The 17,500-nt window shown below is 37.1% G+C and overlaps 2 protein-coding genes across 2 annotated transcripts in view; one reads left to right on the top strand and one right to left on the bottom strand.

The window, feature by feature from the left end:
• The window catches only part of LOC137992583 (uncharacterized), a 2,605-nt gene extending 306 nt beyond the window's left edge, over nt 1–2,299 (top strand). Inside the window, exons 1-2 of the mRNA XM_068837994.1 lie at nt 1–145; nt 926–2,299. The exon at nt 1–145 is cut by the window's left edge and continues 306 nt beyond it. Coding sequence (XP_068694095.1) covers nt 25–145; nt 926–2,043 — 1,239 coding nt within the window. The 5' untranslated portion in view covers nt 1–24 and the 3' untranslated portion in view covers nt 2,044–2,299. The remainder of the gene's footprint in view (nt 146–925) is intronic.
• A 1,646-nt stretch (nt 2,300–3,945) lies between these two features.
• The window catches only part of LOC137992582 (structural maintenance of chromosomes protein 5-like), a 39,946-nt gene continuing 26,391 nt past the window's right edge, over nt 3,946–17,500 (bottom strand). The window contains exons 21-32 of the mRNA XM_068837993.1: nt 16,698–16,764; nt 16,215–16,316; nt 15,030–15,221; nt 13,872–13,994; nt 13,644–13,769; nt 12,628–12,723; nt 11,750–11,803; nt 11,381–11,442; nt 8,095–8,200; nt 6,936–7,121; nt 6,041–6,136; nt 3,946–4,798 (exon numbers count right to left, since the gene is read on the bottom strand). Coding sequence (XP_068694094.1) covers nt 4,670–4,798; nt 6,041–6,136; nt 6,936–7,121; nt 8,095–8,200; nt 11,381–11,442; nt 11,750–11,803; nt 12,628–12,723; nt 13,644–13,769; nt 13,872–13,994; nt 15,030–15,221; nt 16,215–16,316; nt 16,698–16,764 — 1,339 coding nt within the window. The 3' untranslated portion in view covers nt 3,946–4,669. The remainder of the gene's footprint in view (nt 4,799–6,040; nt 6,137–6,935; nt 7,122–8,094; nt 8,201–11,380; nt 11,443–11,749; nt 11,804–12,627; nt 12,724–13,643; nt 13,770–13,871; nt 13,995–15,029; nt 15,222–16,214; nt 16,317–16,697; nt 16,765–17,500) is intronic.

Raw genomic sequence — 17,500 nt, forward strand, 5'->3', positions numbered from 1 at the left:
GGAGTCGACCGAAAGGTCCGCTTCATGGAGGGCGAGGTGAAGCAGAGCACGGACACTGGAAAATACGAAACGACGACAGAAACCAGCGAAAATACTGGAAGCCAGAAGTTAATGCTGCACACAAGTGGCTTGTTTGATGACCTAGGTGAGCTAAAATGAAGTGGGTCATTTTGATTGAAAAGCTAGGGTTTACTTGTTTACAGAGGTTTAGTTTCAAAAGAAACTGTGATTCTGCGTCGGTGGGGAATGGGTTTCTGTATCTTATTGTTTACGTTCCCCTTTCAAAGCCGTTTCAGCACAAACTGTTGTGAGTGGTTTCCATGTGATTCTTAACGTTTTTTTCTCAAAGGGGAATATATTCCCGACCTACTTACTACCGACAAAACTATTATCGGTTTTCTTGTGAAATAAATCAGTTTTGTCGTTTGGAAATCGGATTTACATAATTTTAGGCTCCCTCTTGTCAAAAACTTTATCATGGATAATTTTTAGGGCAGAACCTCTAATCGCTTGTTTGGCAGTGAATGTCAAACATCAATATCAACATGTTCCAGCAATTGGCAAAGTTCCCTTTTGACTTATGGCTTTCAGAGACAAAAAACGAAACGCCAAGCCGACCACTTCTGCTGGAGAGAACAGGACGACCCCAACACTGGGGACTCCATCCTCCTCTTCTCGAATAGTCGGTTCTTTAACACCCCACAGCGAATTTATGAACATGGAGAATATTTTTAAGACGGGGTCTACGGTGTATAGTCCTTAGCCAATTTTTTTTTTACAAGAAGACTTGAAAGTCTAACTATTTGGAAATGTCCTTACAAGGGCCGCACTTTCTCCTCAGTTAATTCGGCCAGAGTTTGAACCCACAACCTCCCCCACGACAGCCTGACACTCAACCCAACTATCCTTTATCATTGAATTGTAGATATATTGCTGAAACCCTATGAAGAAATCGAGAGCTTATACCAGATGAGTGCTGATGAGAGCAAATGCCCTTTAGGCCTGTTGGATGATGTCAACAGTGATTCATTGTTGCTGGCCCTTCAGCCTGAAAGTCCTCCAGATCTCAAGGAATCATCAATGGACAATCCATTTTTTGAGGAATTTATGGATCTGGACCAGCTCTTTCCAGAGCTTGCTGGTGTTGACACATTAAATGTGGGATTTACAGTGGAGCAGGGTTTGCCAGTTGTCCAATCAGATATCTGCCATTCAGATGTAGTGACGTTGGAGACTGGTATTACTGGTGAGGATAGTGAAGCAGATTCTCCTTACAGTGAAATCATTGATGTGGAATCAACAGATACTGATAGTGAATTTGATGTACTATCACCAAGTGTAAGTGCTTCTGATGTCACACAATCCTTACAGAGCAGTGAAGTTGTCATGGTCACAGATGATGACAGGGTGTCTGAGGAAACAGCGACTAATCTAGAATATGAGCAAGGTACTTCATCTGACCAATCAGTGGCTGAGGAGGTAACGGTCATAACAGTTGTTGCATCATCAGATCCCTTGACTCTTTTGACACAAGAACTAACAGATCCTTCAACCCCATCAGAAGGCAGCAAGCTTTCTCCTTCACACCTGACAGTTGACCATGATCAACTGTTTTCTATTTCTGAGCTTCTTGGCCTTTCAGACATTGATCTCTCATCTTGGGTTGGTGACCATTCAGAAAAAGAGGATGATGCATCAGTCAACCCTGTCAAAGATAAACCCCAGCCCAAGAGAAAGCATGTGTCTTCATCAGAGAGTTCCATCAATCCAGCCAAGAAAGCCAAGCATGATAGCACCAATGTGAACTCAGCCCAGGAAGAGCTTGACAGGAGAACAATCAGGCGACTGAAAAACAACATTGCGTCCAAACATGCACGTGCTACCAGGAAACACAAGGAGTTGGAACTGTTCCAAAAGGAAGAAGAACTGGAGAAAGATAATGCTCAGCTGCGAAAGCAGTTAAAAGAACTTGAACTCCTAACATTATCCTTAAGAAAAGTTCTTGTTGAAAAACTTAGTAGTGGTGCTACTTGTGCTTTGTAATCTGGGTTTATCAGAATAAGACGTGCCTGTGACAAATATATATCACGTATTGGATCTTAAATTTGCTGTAACCAGTCTAAACACAGTTAAGAATAGAAATTTGTTGGTAGAGAAATATTTCGCATGCAGTCTCAGTGAATTGTATTGGCTTGTACATGTACAATGAAAATGTGTGTATCATTTAGGTGGGTGCTATTTTATTCTTGCGTTTACCAGGTAATGTGGAAAAATAAAATATGTTAATGGTGCAATTTAACTGACTCTAGACATTAATAGGATTGTTTCCTCCGTTGCACTCTTGTATGATTCAAATGGGCTCAGTGTAGTGGAAGACCTTCACCATCTTGCCAATCCCTCCTATGGTATTGCCACTGTCATTGAAGATGATCACGAGTAACCTTGCAGTACCTGTACTTCTAAAACAAGACAGCAAAGGAAACATTGCAAATTTGGGTGGTTTACACCAAAAAAGTAAGCAGAAGCACCAGCAACATATGAACTTAGCCACATCAAATTGTTCTTGATTACTTCCTTTTGTCCTTCCAAACAGTTCCCCAACTGAAAATGCAGCTGATTTAGCTTAATATTAATTTGCTCACATTTGCCTGGTTTGTGTAAACCAGCACTTAGTGTACAGACATGTACTTTTTCCAGGAATTATGCAATGCGTTGGCATTTGTGTGTGCTCTTCAAAATAGAGGCCTGTTTAATACATTGTAACAAAGGTAAAATACTGTGGGCTCCAAACAAACTTAATAATTGTTTTAATTATTTTTGGGCTGAAAGTTTCTTTAAGCATGGGATTTTAGCTGCAAAGAAGCAGTCTGTACCATTGAACTTCAATACTTCATTGCCTTCATTGTTCTAGGATTTACCACTAGAGGAATTTAGCATCATATGAGAAAATACAAACTCTAGAGTGATAATCGCTTAGGGGCCAACCACATATACAACCTTTTTCGAACGTAAACTGTACCCTGTAACAATGGAATAATCTGTTTTCTTGGGTCTTCCTCCCTTTGAGCCCAAGATGACTTTATGGCATTCTGTCCACTGTAAACAGGATTGTTGCCCTCTTTGGTGTGGGATTGGGATTCTAATAAATTATATTAGATGTATCACCAAGTGATGTTTACATCATTCCAAGTGAAGCCAAAGAAGCCTCATTTAATTTGCACATCCAAAGGACTTGCGCTGAAGCCAATGAAATTGCACAAATAGGGCAGTCAGCAACATGTATTAATAACTCACTGAATGTCCCCATTAAGGACCTACTGAATCAAAGGAATTTTTGTGCAGTTTATGAATGTGCAGGAAAAGCAGACCTTCACAAATGTTATTGCAATCCAAAAAGAAAATTGGGGGGTAACCACACATTTTTCAAAGATAATCAACAAAGTTTGTAACATGCTTTAAAATACGTGTACAAAGCAATGTATGGCATCCTTTTTCAAATTGAAGCTTACTTATCTCTGAAACAGTCATGTTTACCCCCAATTTTCTTTTGGATGCCAAGAGCACTTGCTAAGTTCTGCTTTCTCAGCATAGTTTTAAACAGCACAAAGAATAATTTAATTATATCCCTTTATTGGTATGCACCACTCATAGGAAACTCGAGTATCAAGAGAAGCGCAGAATGTAAGCACAATAGCAATAGCAGGGACCATCCTTAAGTAGTCCACATCTGTTTTTATCCCTTTGACTTGCCTGGATCTTGATTACCCCAGGTGTCACTTAAACTTCGAATTAAAATTCAGTAAAAGTGCTTTTCACTATCAAAAAAAAAAAATGAAGCAACAAAAGCACTGTCATAGGCAACCCAAATTTATTTCTTCAAGAGAAAAAAAGCAAGCAAGGATCAACTTTGGTGCCCGCCGGCCAATATTATTTTCACATGGCTGGTTGGTTGAATGATACCCTGGTTTAATTCTGTGCTCTTATCAAATCCATACAATGATAATGAAGATAATGATTATGCAGGATGCTGTTCTTGTAACTGGTATTATTACTATAATTAATAATGACCAGACACTTTGTAAACAACATGATCAAAACTAAACAAAGAAATGGCTCAAGTGCAGCCATTTGGAACAAAATGCAAAACAATCACTTTTTGCTTCAATACTTACATGTACAGTACATACTCTGAAATTAAATACTCTTTTTTCGTGCCAAAAGTTTTATCTCACCAGTATTCTGAAGCCACAGGGGCTTTGTGAAACGTTTTTGGTTTCTCTGTCTTCAAATCAGTGAAATCCAAAAATAATAATGCAACAATTTGTTTACTTTATAGCACTCGGACTGTTTTCTGTCAGACATTGTTACAGCCCCATTTACCTTTAGATGATTTCAGAATTATTTTGGTACCTAACTTTAAAAAAAATGGCCATAAATTAACTGAATAATTACTCTGCCTGCAAATAATCATTTTCAAATCATTCTGTAGAGTTCAAGGAATGTTTTTGGAAGTTTTGGAGGGACAAAACTCCTTTGATATAGAGCCTTAAATTTGTAACTGCAACTAAATGTAAAACCGTTACTGGTTTGTAATACCCATAAATATAATTATACAGCTACCAGGAAACATTTAAACAGACATGTCACCAAAAAATTTTAGTAAGTTGCTTCACATCTGCAAGGCTTTCTTCCTTTCAATAAACTTTCCAATATTCCATTCTGTGTGTTTCACCATATGGGGTCCATTAAAGACACAAAGAATTGTCATCTTCTCAGTGTATGTCAGGTCAGGCAGCAACTGTAATGAAATAAAAACACTTCAAGTTAAGCTATCAGTACTGCTGAACATCCTTCAAAGTGCTACTTTGACCAAAAAATCAATTCTTCTTTTTCTTTCGATTTCAAAACTGTGTTTTGAAGTTTTAAGCATTGATTTAAAAAAGACCACACACCTGTTTATTTTATCTGGAATTTTCTTATTTTAATGGTCGGCCATTACAAACTTGAGGGATGGGTCGAGGAGAAACTGATGTCACATAATCAATAGTTCAAGAATGCAATGCGTGTGTACACATATGAATTAATAAGCAGCACAACGGTTTTGGGCATTCAGACCTCAAATTCGTGTTTTGCATAATAAGCGGCATCAACACGCTGAAATTGTTAAGCGAGTAAGTGACGTCTCAAACAAGGCCTCTTTTCTCTAGATCCAACACTCTGAGGTGGAGTCGGTAGGTTTTGTATGCGAGTAATGGTGGACTGTGAAATCCTTACAAAAACTTACACTCAAAGTAAACAGCCTATGGATAAAAATCAAAGCTCAAAATTTTGCCAATCAGGTATAAGCAATGACACTTTCAAAATCTAAGGAAAAAAGAAATGATTTTTTTTTATCATAGTAGCACTTTAATGCAATGAGCTACTTTTGCACATGTATAAACTCCTTTTGCAGACAACCAACCAAGACTGTACCAAGACTGGTCATCGAGTGAGTGTGCTTTCCTTTCTTTTTTTGTTGCTTGCCCTGCACAGGGCTTACATATACTCACAGGATATGTAAATTAAGAAGCTGGCTACAAAAGGAAACTTGCCAGATAATTTTAGGGGGTGATTCCAATGTCTTTAATTCAAGTTACAGTGTGTATTGTCAAGCTTCAAGTTGGCAAATCTGTATGTAGCTTTCCTTTTAAGATATCTCAAGACATTGATTGTTAATGAACAAACACTATGTTAACCTCTTACAAACGCTCTCAAGTCACACTAGTCTGGAACAAAAGGTGTGGTCATAAAATTGGCAGAGGACAGATCATTAATCACTTGTGACATAGACAGGAACAACAACCTGGTAAACTTTAAAATGTACAGGATCAAAACGTTATTTATGAAACAGGCTTTTCCACAGGAAAGCCACTGTTAAGATGTGCACTAGAAATGAATAAATTATTATTAGTATTATCATCATCATCATCATCATCATCATCATCATCATCATCATCATACTGTTTGCAATGAGCATTTAAAAATTTCCCTCTATAACTACCTTTGGAGTTATTAGGAAATATTGGGAGGTGTTTGGTCGGCAAGCCGTTTCCACGACAAGTTCAAACACTCTTCTCTCATTGTTGGGATCCATTCCCTGAAGAGAAAAGAAAAAAAAAAATAGTCCCTGAAAATTGTTTCCAGATTCAAAATTCTCCTCCTGCTTGTCAACTTTCCCACAGCCTCTATGAAACAAGCAAGCTTGACAATTAAATTTGTTTATCATGCAGTAACACCAAAAAAGACAATGTTGTTAGTTTATTCAATGGAAAAAATAGCACATTTTGCTAAACAAAAAGGACGTTTTGTCCATTTTGCCATAAGTGAAAGTACACAAACTTGACAGAGACCAATTTTGCACACAAGTTCGTGGAAAAAAAGACCAGGAGAGAAAGTTCCTGAATTTGTGAAAGTCAAGCATTGGGGACCTGCATTTCAATCCAGTTAGGGTTGACCATGAGTATGGTATATGGTATACTTAAGGGCAAAGTGAAGAATTACAAAATTCAAGGAGTGACGTTGAGGCAATAATGGCAGTGGGCATAATGATATTCAAGGGCTTACAGTGTTGTCAACCAAAATAATCACCTCCATCTTAACATAGAACTTTATACTTAGAGCTGTATCAATGAAATTATTTGATCAAAAGTCAATCATGTCATAAAACTCTATAAAACGCATTTATCCAGTAAACTCCTGGTAGTAGAGTTCCTCTTCCGTGCTGTGGGGTCTAAAGGCATTGAGGCATAAGCCCCAGGAAAGAGGAAATCATAAGGAATGAAAAAGCTTTCTTTGGCCTTCAGGGATTAACAATTCTTGGTCATTGCAGAAGGATTTTAAGAACCTCCTGGAATCTTGTCAAAAGACATGTTATTGACACTTTTTAGGTTCCCAACCTGGTTAATCTCATCCACAACCCTGAAAGGACACTTGGTAAGCTCCTGAAGGGCCATCAGATACAGCATGGTCGACACACTGCGCTCCCCACCACTCTGATGGAATGGTGTTAAAACGTGGAGGCTGTCTTTTGCACGAAATTTCACTTTGATCTGAATGCCATATTTGTCGAAGTTGTTTTCACCCTACAGGAAAGACATTCGACTGGGTCAAATAAATTACTTTTCAAATGGTCTCTTATTACAACTGAACCTTTTACCACAACCTTAGAAAAAAGGACAGCACAAACGGTCTCTGCAACACAGTTTTATACTTACTATTTTCATTGAGTCCCAAGAATATTATGTACACAAGAGTTTCCACAGTCATGTGTAAATGTTAAGCTTTAGAGAGGACCCTTGTAGGAGCACTGTAAGTTTGGGATTCACACTGTGGGTTTTTTTTTTTTTCTTTGACAAGTTCAGTTATTCTCAGTTATCTAAAATATTTTACAATAACCACCTGACTGAGCAGTACATACATCTTATTCGATAGTTTAACATATAATATGCGCAGATATTTTGCGAGTTGCATAGTATTTTCCGAGCCCCGCAGGGGTGAGGAACAATACGAGCAATGAGCAAAATGTCCGCGAGTATTATAGTTTATGTTAAACCATAGAATACGAGATTTTTATTCCACTACAAAAAGGGTGTAATTTGGATTCAGTTTTATCTGGTAAGAGTGTTTCTAAAAAAATGCATCATCTGTCCTTCAGGGCGCTTGCGAACGATGTAAACAGCACAGAAAGCCAGCCAAATGTCCTTTATTTGATTGTACAAACGAAATGACAAGAGACAAGCCATGACAAGCTAAATTCTCAGGCTTTGTATCGCGTTGAAAACAATTTCTTTCATTAAAAAAACTGCCGTTCCGTCTGTATTTGCTCTGTTCTAAACTGGTAAAACCGGGACACTACAATGTATTACCGTCTCATAATTTTGCACGTTCTCTCGACCAAATACATGTATGGTAAAATGGGGTAATAGTGGAATAATAAATATTCATATTTTTGCATTATAGAAAGAAAAGAATGGATTGCAGGATAAACAGTGTACCCATGACTCACTTAGAATGTGTCTAACACCTGAACTCAGCAACAAAAAGTAGAAACCAAACCTGTTCCGATGAAAGAGCCACTTCACCTGCACAGCCCATTAATCTGAAGAACTCGCCATACTTTTCATTGATTCGTGTAACTAATTCTTGCAATGGTGTCAACCACCTGAATCCAATAATGACACAAACAAGACTGGCTTAAGAAGAAATTTCAATACTCAAAAGAAAGATTACTGGTATAGGACACCTGAAGTAATATGTCAAAAACGAGAGCGAATGTTTCATCAGGGATTCCAAACATAGAGAAATAAAATGAAAGCACAATACCGTAGCTGGAGTGCTTTTATTGTTTCGAGGGGTTTGGAACCCCTGATGAAACATGAAGCATGAGTTTTAGACATGACTTCTCAACCTTTTTTAGTAAGTGTGAGTGTAATGTGACATGATCTTTTGTTTATCAGACAAGTGATAGCAATTAAAGGAAATGAATATTCAATAATTTATTTGGGTGGGTTTAAAAGGTAGAAGTTTTGAATAAATTTACATGATAGGGCCTGATGGAGAGCGAGTCAGAATCACATTGTTTTCGCCTGTCAAGTGTCTTTCCAAGAAAGTGATTCAGTTAACGAGCAGGTCTAGTTTCAAATAATTATAAAAGTAATTGGGCTACTGACATTTTTGCTGAATGACAGAGGTTAAGAGAGGTCCAAGTGCCGGTTTCGGATTGCAGTGGACTTTTTAAAGACTACGAACTACACAAGGTTACAGCCTTGAGTGCAGATATTCTGAAATAGATGCTCTGTCACTGAACTACTGGGTGTCCAAATATGTTTTAATCCTCTGGATGATAATGATACATGTACTACCAAAATCACTAATAAAACTGTTTGCACCCTTAAAAAAATGATTGATCACATTTGAATTTCGACTTGCTCACGTGACCAAAAATTTTGGAGCGCCCCGATTTGTGCCGTATTATTCTTGATGTGAGCAAGGCCGTGAGAAAATAAAGAAACAGACCACGGCATGAGATGAATGTGTATGAGCTTTCCACCCTTTGGAAATGATATGTGGTCACTGATGGTTGAGCAGAGGGCAAGATTTTTCAACAGAGTTCTACCCGGGACGTTTTAGAGATAAAGGATTAAAGTACCCCGCCTTTGATGTTCCACAATGACCAATAAGAACAAACGAGAAGATATGTCAAATGTTTTCTTTTACATTTATTTGCAACATTACTGTACTTGATTACTAAATAAAAATGCCGTTGAACCTGTATATAACAGCCCTGTATTAAGCAACCACCCTCTATTAAGTGGCCAGTTTTCAAAGTCCCGATTTTTCGCTCATGCAAACGCTGTATTTGTTACCTGTTTTAGGCGATCACCTTGTAGCAGTCCTAAGTTTGTCTTTCTTTAACTTATTTTTACCTGACATTAAGTGGCCACCCTTGAACAGAAATTCATTTTATGCGGTATTTTATTGTGTTTAAAATGCGATTCAGCATCACTATAAAGCAGTGTCGACAGTTAACGACTTGCTCTACAAACAAAAGTTTCAAATGCCGAAACGCCAGACGTACGTGTTCGACCTTATTAAGTTGCTGTAATTCTTACTCTATTACTTAAACTTGTACAGTATTGTATATAGTCTTACTTTAAATTAGCAACATTTCCGTTATAACTGCACATTGAACGTAACAACTATGAAATGACAGAATGAGATCTTTTGTTATGAACTGTAAGTCATAGAAATACAGCACTGTGTACCGTAGAAGAGTAAAGGGCAATTTATCGCACAATACTTTTACACAGTGTTGCATATATTATTCCATTAAGTTTACAAGTTTGCAACTTTGTTTAAAGTATCGATCCCTTCAGAGAGTGTTGATTGTCCTATTGTTTCCATGCATGAAGTGTTTTTGTATGATACACCATAAGATTGGCATTAGTCCACGCCCAGTGAGTATTTTTAGTGATCCTGTAAAAAGCGACCACCTGTATTAAGCGGACAGTTCCTCAAGTCCCAAGGGTGGCCGTTATATACAGGTTCGACTGTAGTAACTGTTTATTTGTTCTCCACGACTGACATTATGATAATTTAAAAATTACTGCTGTGTTGACGATTCATATAATTTTTGCAGAGAATTTGTGTTCGAATTTACATCAACCAAAACAACAACAAGGGATAAAAACTCAACTTATCATTGGAGTGAGACTTTGGTATCGATTCCCGTGAATCATTTGCAGATACTATACTGGTATTTATAAACCATACAATTTTGCTTTACGAGCATGAAATTTGAAACAACATTGAATTGCCTCACAAGCGTGTGACATTCTTATTTTCTTCTTGGCCAAGCGCGCAAGTCTTTACACTACCTCAAAGTAACCAGCTTTGCCATGTAAGTTACCGAAGGTCTGCTTTTTATCAGCAGTTGCACTAAATATAGTTCTCACTGGTTCTTCCAGTTTTTTGTGGTTGACCCTTAGCTGTGTGACAATGGAAGTAATTTCTGGTTGCATGTTTGACAAAACTCGTCTTCCATATTGTTGAAACTGTAAGACCACTCATTTTGTACTTTAATCCTATGTCTCTAAAACTTCCCGGGTAGAACTCTGTTGAAAACATCATCCCCTCCGCTCAACCATCAATGACCACATGCCATTTCCAAATGGTGAAAAGTTCTTCATAATTTATGCATTCCTCTCAAGCCACGGTTTGTTTCTTCTATATTTTACCACAGCCTCGTTCACATCAAGAATAACACGTCACAAATCGGGGCGCTCCAAATGGTCACAAGAGCAAGTCGAAATTCAAATGTGATAGATCTTTTTTTTGGGCGTGAAACAGTTTAGTGATTTCGGTAGTAAAAGGTACTGCAAAAGTTTTATGTTGAATATTCTGGAAATTTAAAATGCATTGTGTGCGGGCAGTTTATTTATAATTATGCATATTTTTTCCCAAAGGTTTATTAGCATTAAATTCAAGTGTCTCGATCAGTTTTTGAACTAGCTCAGGCATTTTGTGATCTGTAGTTTCATTTGGTGTCAAGATACCTGCACCTGACCAAAACAGGGCACTCTGATAACTGCTAATAACCTTATGAATTATTAGTGAATTTGAGAAGTGGACATCAACCAGTCTCTTAGCTGGCTTGATTGCTTGGTTTGATTACAATGTAGCTGATTGGATTAAAGTGAACACTTTCATCTGGTCAGCCATGTACAGTACATTTAATCCTTAAAAAATGTAGACAATCCACATTTTGAGGCACTTTTACTGGTAATGATTACTGGTAATGATGATCTTAAAAATATGAACTTCAAGATGAAAGCTTACTTACCTTTCCTTGCAGCTTGTTATTTCGTTTTGTTTGCTCTCCAAATCTTGCTCTTGTCCCTCAACCTAACAAGATACAACATGTAATCTCTATACACTGTTGCTGTAATCTTTTCTGGGTCGTACAGCTGTACGTCTGCGTTCGCAGGCTACTGTATGCATGTCAACAAAATACATCTACCAATGCACAAAAATCTATATCATCATCATCATCACAAGCAAACAACAAAAATATATTTGATTGAAATAAATCCACGCACAGCTGTGTACACAATGTATGTTGTCATCACAAGGAAAACAATGAAAAATTAATCTTTGCATGAATGTACAGTACAGTACAGTGTGTATGTATAAGGTTGTTAAAAACATATACCTGCTTACGGAGATCACTAATCCCTTTCTTGCGCCTCTCATAATCTTTGACCACCTTTAAAGAAGTAAGTCAGATCAGAGAATTGAAGAAAAAACACTGTTGAGGTGGCTGGCAGAGTCTCCTTCCTCTTCCCGCTTTTCCAAGGAAGATTGAAGGAGTCTCTGCTTGCAGGGTAAATATCACCCAACAAAATAAACAACAAGCTTACCGTACTCAGCTCATTAAATTGTGCAAATGAGCGTGTCTTTTAATGGACCTGAAAGTGCCAGACATCTTAGGGGCCGACCATTTAACTTTTGGGGGCGGGGGTGGGTGATTTTAAAAAAAAATTTCCTGCAAGCACTTTTGGGAAGAAAAAAATTACATGCAGAACAAATTTAACAGAAAGCTTATGGGAAAAAAAGGGAAAAAAAATATCCTGCACACAAGATTGCTAGAAAAAAGATTCTTGCTGACCAGAAATCAACCACCCCCCCCCCCCCCAAAAAAAAAGTTAAATGGTCAGCCCCTTATTATTCTTACGTATTTTTGGACTATGCCAAATTTTTTTAAGGAAGGATGATTAGAATTCATAATAGTTGACTGCCTCATTATTACAGTATCATACTGGTTTGCACGTACATGTATAGAAGCATCTTTCCACTTCATAGGGTTTTATACTGTGTATTTATATTGTCTGGACTTTTTTGTGTCTCCTAACATACAGCGTAGCTGTGGAATTCATTTTTCCACTGTTCTATTTGGACTATCCCAGCTGGCTATATAAAATTATATGAGTACCTGGTTTTAAAGTGTTTGAGGATTAATCCTCAATGGTTAATCTTTTTCATGTCCTCAAAAAATTATTGCAGAGAAAGCAATTAAGTAATAACTCTTACCTGTGGATTGCTTTGATACTGACATTCTATTCTGGCCTTCTCATCATGAATCATTTCGTCAAGTTCCTCTAGTGTATCTGGGTACAGCTTAAATGCCTATAAAAATAACAAATGTAACTCTAAACCTGTAAGTTGTGCATTGGCATGCAAGATGATGTCAACAAGAGGCTTAAACACAGCACCACTTGCATGTTGTAATGCAATGCTATGATAGACTCCCAGCTGTCCCTTCTAAGTCAGTCGAGCTGCTCACTTTAGTCACGCAAGTCAGCGGAAGAGCCGAGGGCTTTCCCTTCAGCTTGCTTGTGCGACTAGAGAGGGCGGCACGACTGACTGAGAAGGGACTGCTACAATGTAGCAGTCTACTGCTACGTGGAATCTTATAGACCGTATTCATAAATGGCGGTCACATTTATAATTCTTTTGTCCACGTGCAAATTAGCCTACCAAGCCTCATTTTAGAGCAAGAATTCTTTTCAATTCACTGTATGGTATCGAGGCTTGGTAGGCTAATTTGCACTTCGACAAAAGAATTATAAATTGGCCGCCATTTATGAATAAGGTCTATTGGTCTAGCTTCTAAAAGTTACTTTGAGGGTATCGCACAAGAGGATCCACCCATCAAAGTGTTTTTAGAGATCAACAGCACACCAAAGGTATTATTATTAATTACTAAAAGTTATGATTTTAATTTGCAGATTTCGACATAATTATTCCATTTTCAAATCATTGGGAGGTTAAGGTCACTTAAAAAAAACATTTCTAAAAAAAGAATCTATTGTGTTATTATTCTTTTATCATATTTCATCATTCTTTCATACAGAACAACCTTCCTTCAGACCCACTAATGTTAAGTTCTTTTTGTTAAATATTAGAAAACTTCAAGGAAAAAGCCATATTAAGCTCTGTGCATTACATTAATTTAATGAGTATAAGTATACAAAGTGGTTTTATTTTTATTTACAGTTATGTGTACAATTTCAATCAATCAATCAATCAATCCAAATATCACATACCTCCCTAAGCTCATCAGGTATATCTGCACCATCAGGAATGCCAGTCTTTTCGTGGGCAATTTTTTTCAAATTTTTTGCCAGTTTCTTTTGCCCTTCTACCATGTCATTAATTCTCAGATATTCTGCCTAAGGTAATACATGTAGTTAAAGGAGATCAGCGGCATGGCTACATGTAGCAATCCACCTCAAAGAAAGCATCTGGAATGACTGCATATTTTCTGAACTTACCTCCTGATTTTTGAGCAGCTGTGATGTTTCACGGAACACTTCCTCCACCTTGGATTTCTCAACAGTTATTTGCACTTGTTGCAAACTCTGCATAATCCTTTCCTTGGCTACTTTGGTGCATTCCTAAGACAAGCCAACAAAGAATTCTCATAATCAACCATAGTCTAAGTACTTTTGAGCTTGGAAAGAAAGGTTGGTTTATTTGTTTCCTTTGTTTTCCTTGTGGTTAAGTTGATTTTAGTTCAAAATTGCATTTATTTTTCAAGGAACCCATTGCAAGAAACAAACAATATGGTACATGAACCACGTAACCAATCATGGGTCACCTGAATTCCTGCTCAAAGTTATTCACTGGAGGCTTACTGCTTATTGCTAATCTGGATTACACACTTTTTTTAAAAAGAAGTTGTTTTGCCAGGCTCTGACTGCATGTGCAAAAGAAGACAAAGGGAAAACCTCTTAAAATATTTTTCCCAACATGGTAAGAGTAACTGAGGGTCTTGAAACAAAAAAAGAAAACCAGATCAACATGCAACAATTACTATTACATTAAAAGTGAGTCTTTGCAATTGCACAGTTTATCATAGGGCTCTGTTAACCCTTTCAGCCCAGTGGGGTTCCCCATTGACGAGTAAGATCGTCTGGCGTTAGACAGAGTAAAATCTATAAGTGGAACTATTGGGAATGAAAGGGTTTTTGAGTGAATCTAGCTGTTGTTAATTAACATGGTTGGTTAGCCAGTAGGCATCATTTGTATTTGCATTGATCTTGTTTAAAATACTGTGCCACAACAAATTACAATTTTTTAGTCAGACTTAAACAGTCAGGTTATTGTAACCATCCCTTAAAACATCTTGAAAAGCCTGACTGCACAAAGCATCTGATGAAGATAAGGCATATAATGAAACCAGCTGGTATGAAAGCTACACATCATGCCCTTGAACACGTACATGACTTGTATACAGCTGTACAATTATCTTGAGCTACCATTATTAATGCTGACTCTAAGGCTGATGAGCCTAAAATGCCTAAAATGCTGGGGCCAGAGAAAGAAAAATTAATGTCTTTTAGAATTTTAACTTAATTTTAATTCAACAGAAATCACTGTAGAAAAGCTAGCTGTCATCCCAGTGCAGACTCAGGCATCGTGATACTCACTTGCACAGACTCCCTATATTCAACTGCAAGCTGTGCTCTTTGGAGATTGATTCTGATAATCTGCTCTTTTATTTTCTCTGTTTGTCCCTCTATGTTTGGAGCTGCCTTCTGAACTGTTTCCAGATGCTTTTGTTTTGTTTCCAGGTTGTTCTCTAGTGTTTTCCTCCTTTGTGTCTTAGATGTCAGCTCTTTCTGTGGGAAGTTGAAGTCGAACCAATTGACCAAATAAAAAAAAAAACCTTACATGTATCTTTCCTTGGACTCACACGGACAACAAATAAATCATGGAGCTTTTATATTCGGGCATGAAATGAGAGCAAGTTGATACTCCTTTAATTTCATAAGCCAGATACATGTACATGTACATTCCAGTTTTTGTTAATTAAAAGCATAATAATATTATAATTATAGGTTTAACCCCCATAAAGACTTGTATTTCTTTCCTTTGTGGTCTACCGCCATAATGTAATTTCCCCTTATAGCTTGTACCGTAGTGTTTGTTTTCCAAACTGTACAGCATGATATACATGTAATCTGCAGATATGATGTGATATAATTCATCTTGAAATTGTCTCTCCTGTTTATCAGTGGTACCATAAATAATATTACATGTGAGCCCATGTTGTTTTGTAGATTATTTTAATCCAGTACCTTCAATTCATTCCTATTATACTCGCCAATCACTGAATGATAATCTGTTTGTTAAAATGATTCATACTCAATACGGCATTCATTCTCTTCGTTACACAGTGGTACCAACCTTTGGGATTCTTTATCTATTGATGTTAAGAAAATCAAGCTGTTTTCTGTTTTCGTCAAAATATCAAGAACTCTATGATTGATGGTTATAATAGTGTTATTAATTCCTGGCGTTTTGTGATTGTATTATCTTTCACTTGTCTAGTATTTAATTAATGAAGTAATACTTTTTATCTAAAACAGCTACTTAATGCATTCTTGTTTTGGGTCACCTATACAGTTCAATGAACTATTCATTTTAGGTATCCCAAACTCTACATAATGAACCTAAAATTTATGGCAAGAAGAATTTCTTTATTTCTATCACAATCTTTTATTCTTTATTTAAGACACTGAATTGTATTAATATTCTGTTTGAGTTTAAATAAAAATTAACTTGAATTTCTAACCAAACAAAACCACAAAAGCACTGACACTCAAACCAACCTTTTCATTTCTCATTGCTTCTAGTTCCTTCTGTAAAACCCTCTCCTGCTCGCTCAAATGCCTGTACTCTTCACTTTTCTCATGCATTTGTTGATTGACATCCTGTGAAATATCCCACAATCATAGCTAGATCACTTCAGGAAAAAAGTATTTCTGTAGCATGGTCAACAATTGTTAACACAACCATGTCAAGTATGTGAAAATAAAACATTAATATTCAATGCAAGGAACAATGAAGGCTATAATTATTATCCATTGTCTTGTAAAGTTTGCACAGCAAAATGTTTGGTCTGAGTGAGTGTAACTGATGTTACATGTGTCTTAGCATGCCAGTCAACATGGTATGACACACCAATTAATTAACTTAAGGTAATGTAAAAAGCAGCAAGGACAAATATTGCTTTTCTTACAGTATAAACCTGACCAAAAAATTCCTGCATTTCTACTGCAGAAACTACAATAACTATAATATCAGACATCTACCTGTAATTCTGCCTCAAGTTGCTTTTTCTTTTCCGTATCAACAGCAATGTTGAACAACCTGGCCTCACTGAGATTGAAAAGATAAATCAACATAAAATGAATGTTACAAAGATCCTTGCATTTGCACCTGTACACAATGTAGATAAGCAAGTTAAACAAATTATTGTCAGCAGGCCTGAATAAAATCCAGGCTTAAAGGGATTTGCGATTTGCACATCAAGATAGACAGGAGCTAGTGAACTGCAAGTTCAAGTTATATCCCATAAGAACATGACAAAATTGGGCACCTCCTAAAAATCTCAAAACCTTTCATTTTTTGGGGAAAACGTGAGGTTAACTTGCACGTGAATATGATAGGGATTGTTTGAAAGTGAACAAGACGAACCATTGAAGTTGATTTGTTCCACCTACAGACTCCTTTTCACTTGTTTTTGGTTAGGTGAATGTCCCCCAAAAGCAGGTCTGCATCAATAATTTGGACTTTGATCTACCACTGTGTTAATCAAAGGACTTCACTCAAAGGAAAATTAGACAGGTCCTAGTTTTAAAGAGGAGATGTGTGCAGAGTTAAAGGACAACCCCGTGACAAACAAGACTTGTCCCTAAAAAAGTTTAACCAAAAAGAATGAGAAATAACTATTGGAGGGTAACGTGAAGTGCTATTTTCTACCCACGTAAACCACGCGAGGGTTAGCCCTACTAATGGCAAAAGGCTGCTGCCAAAGAAAACAATTTTTACCGGGAGCCCTTCAGGCTTCCAACATTAAAAGCTAGTAGCCTGAGTCATTTTATCAAGAGCCCAG

Source organism: Montipora foliosa, chromosome 2, assembly GCF_036669935.1.
Source record: "Montipora foliosa isolate CH-2021 chromosome 2, ASM3666993v2, whole genome shotgun sequence".
In the NCBI taxonomy this organism is placed as follows: Eukaryota; Metazoa; Cnidaria; class Anthozoa; order Scleractinia; family Acroporidae; genus Montipora; species Montipora foliosa.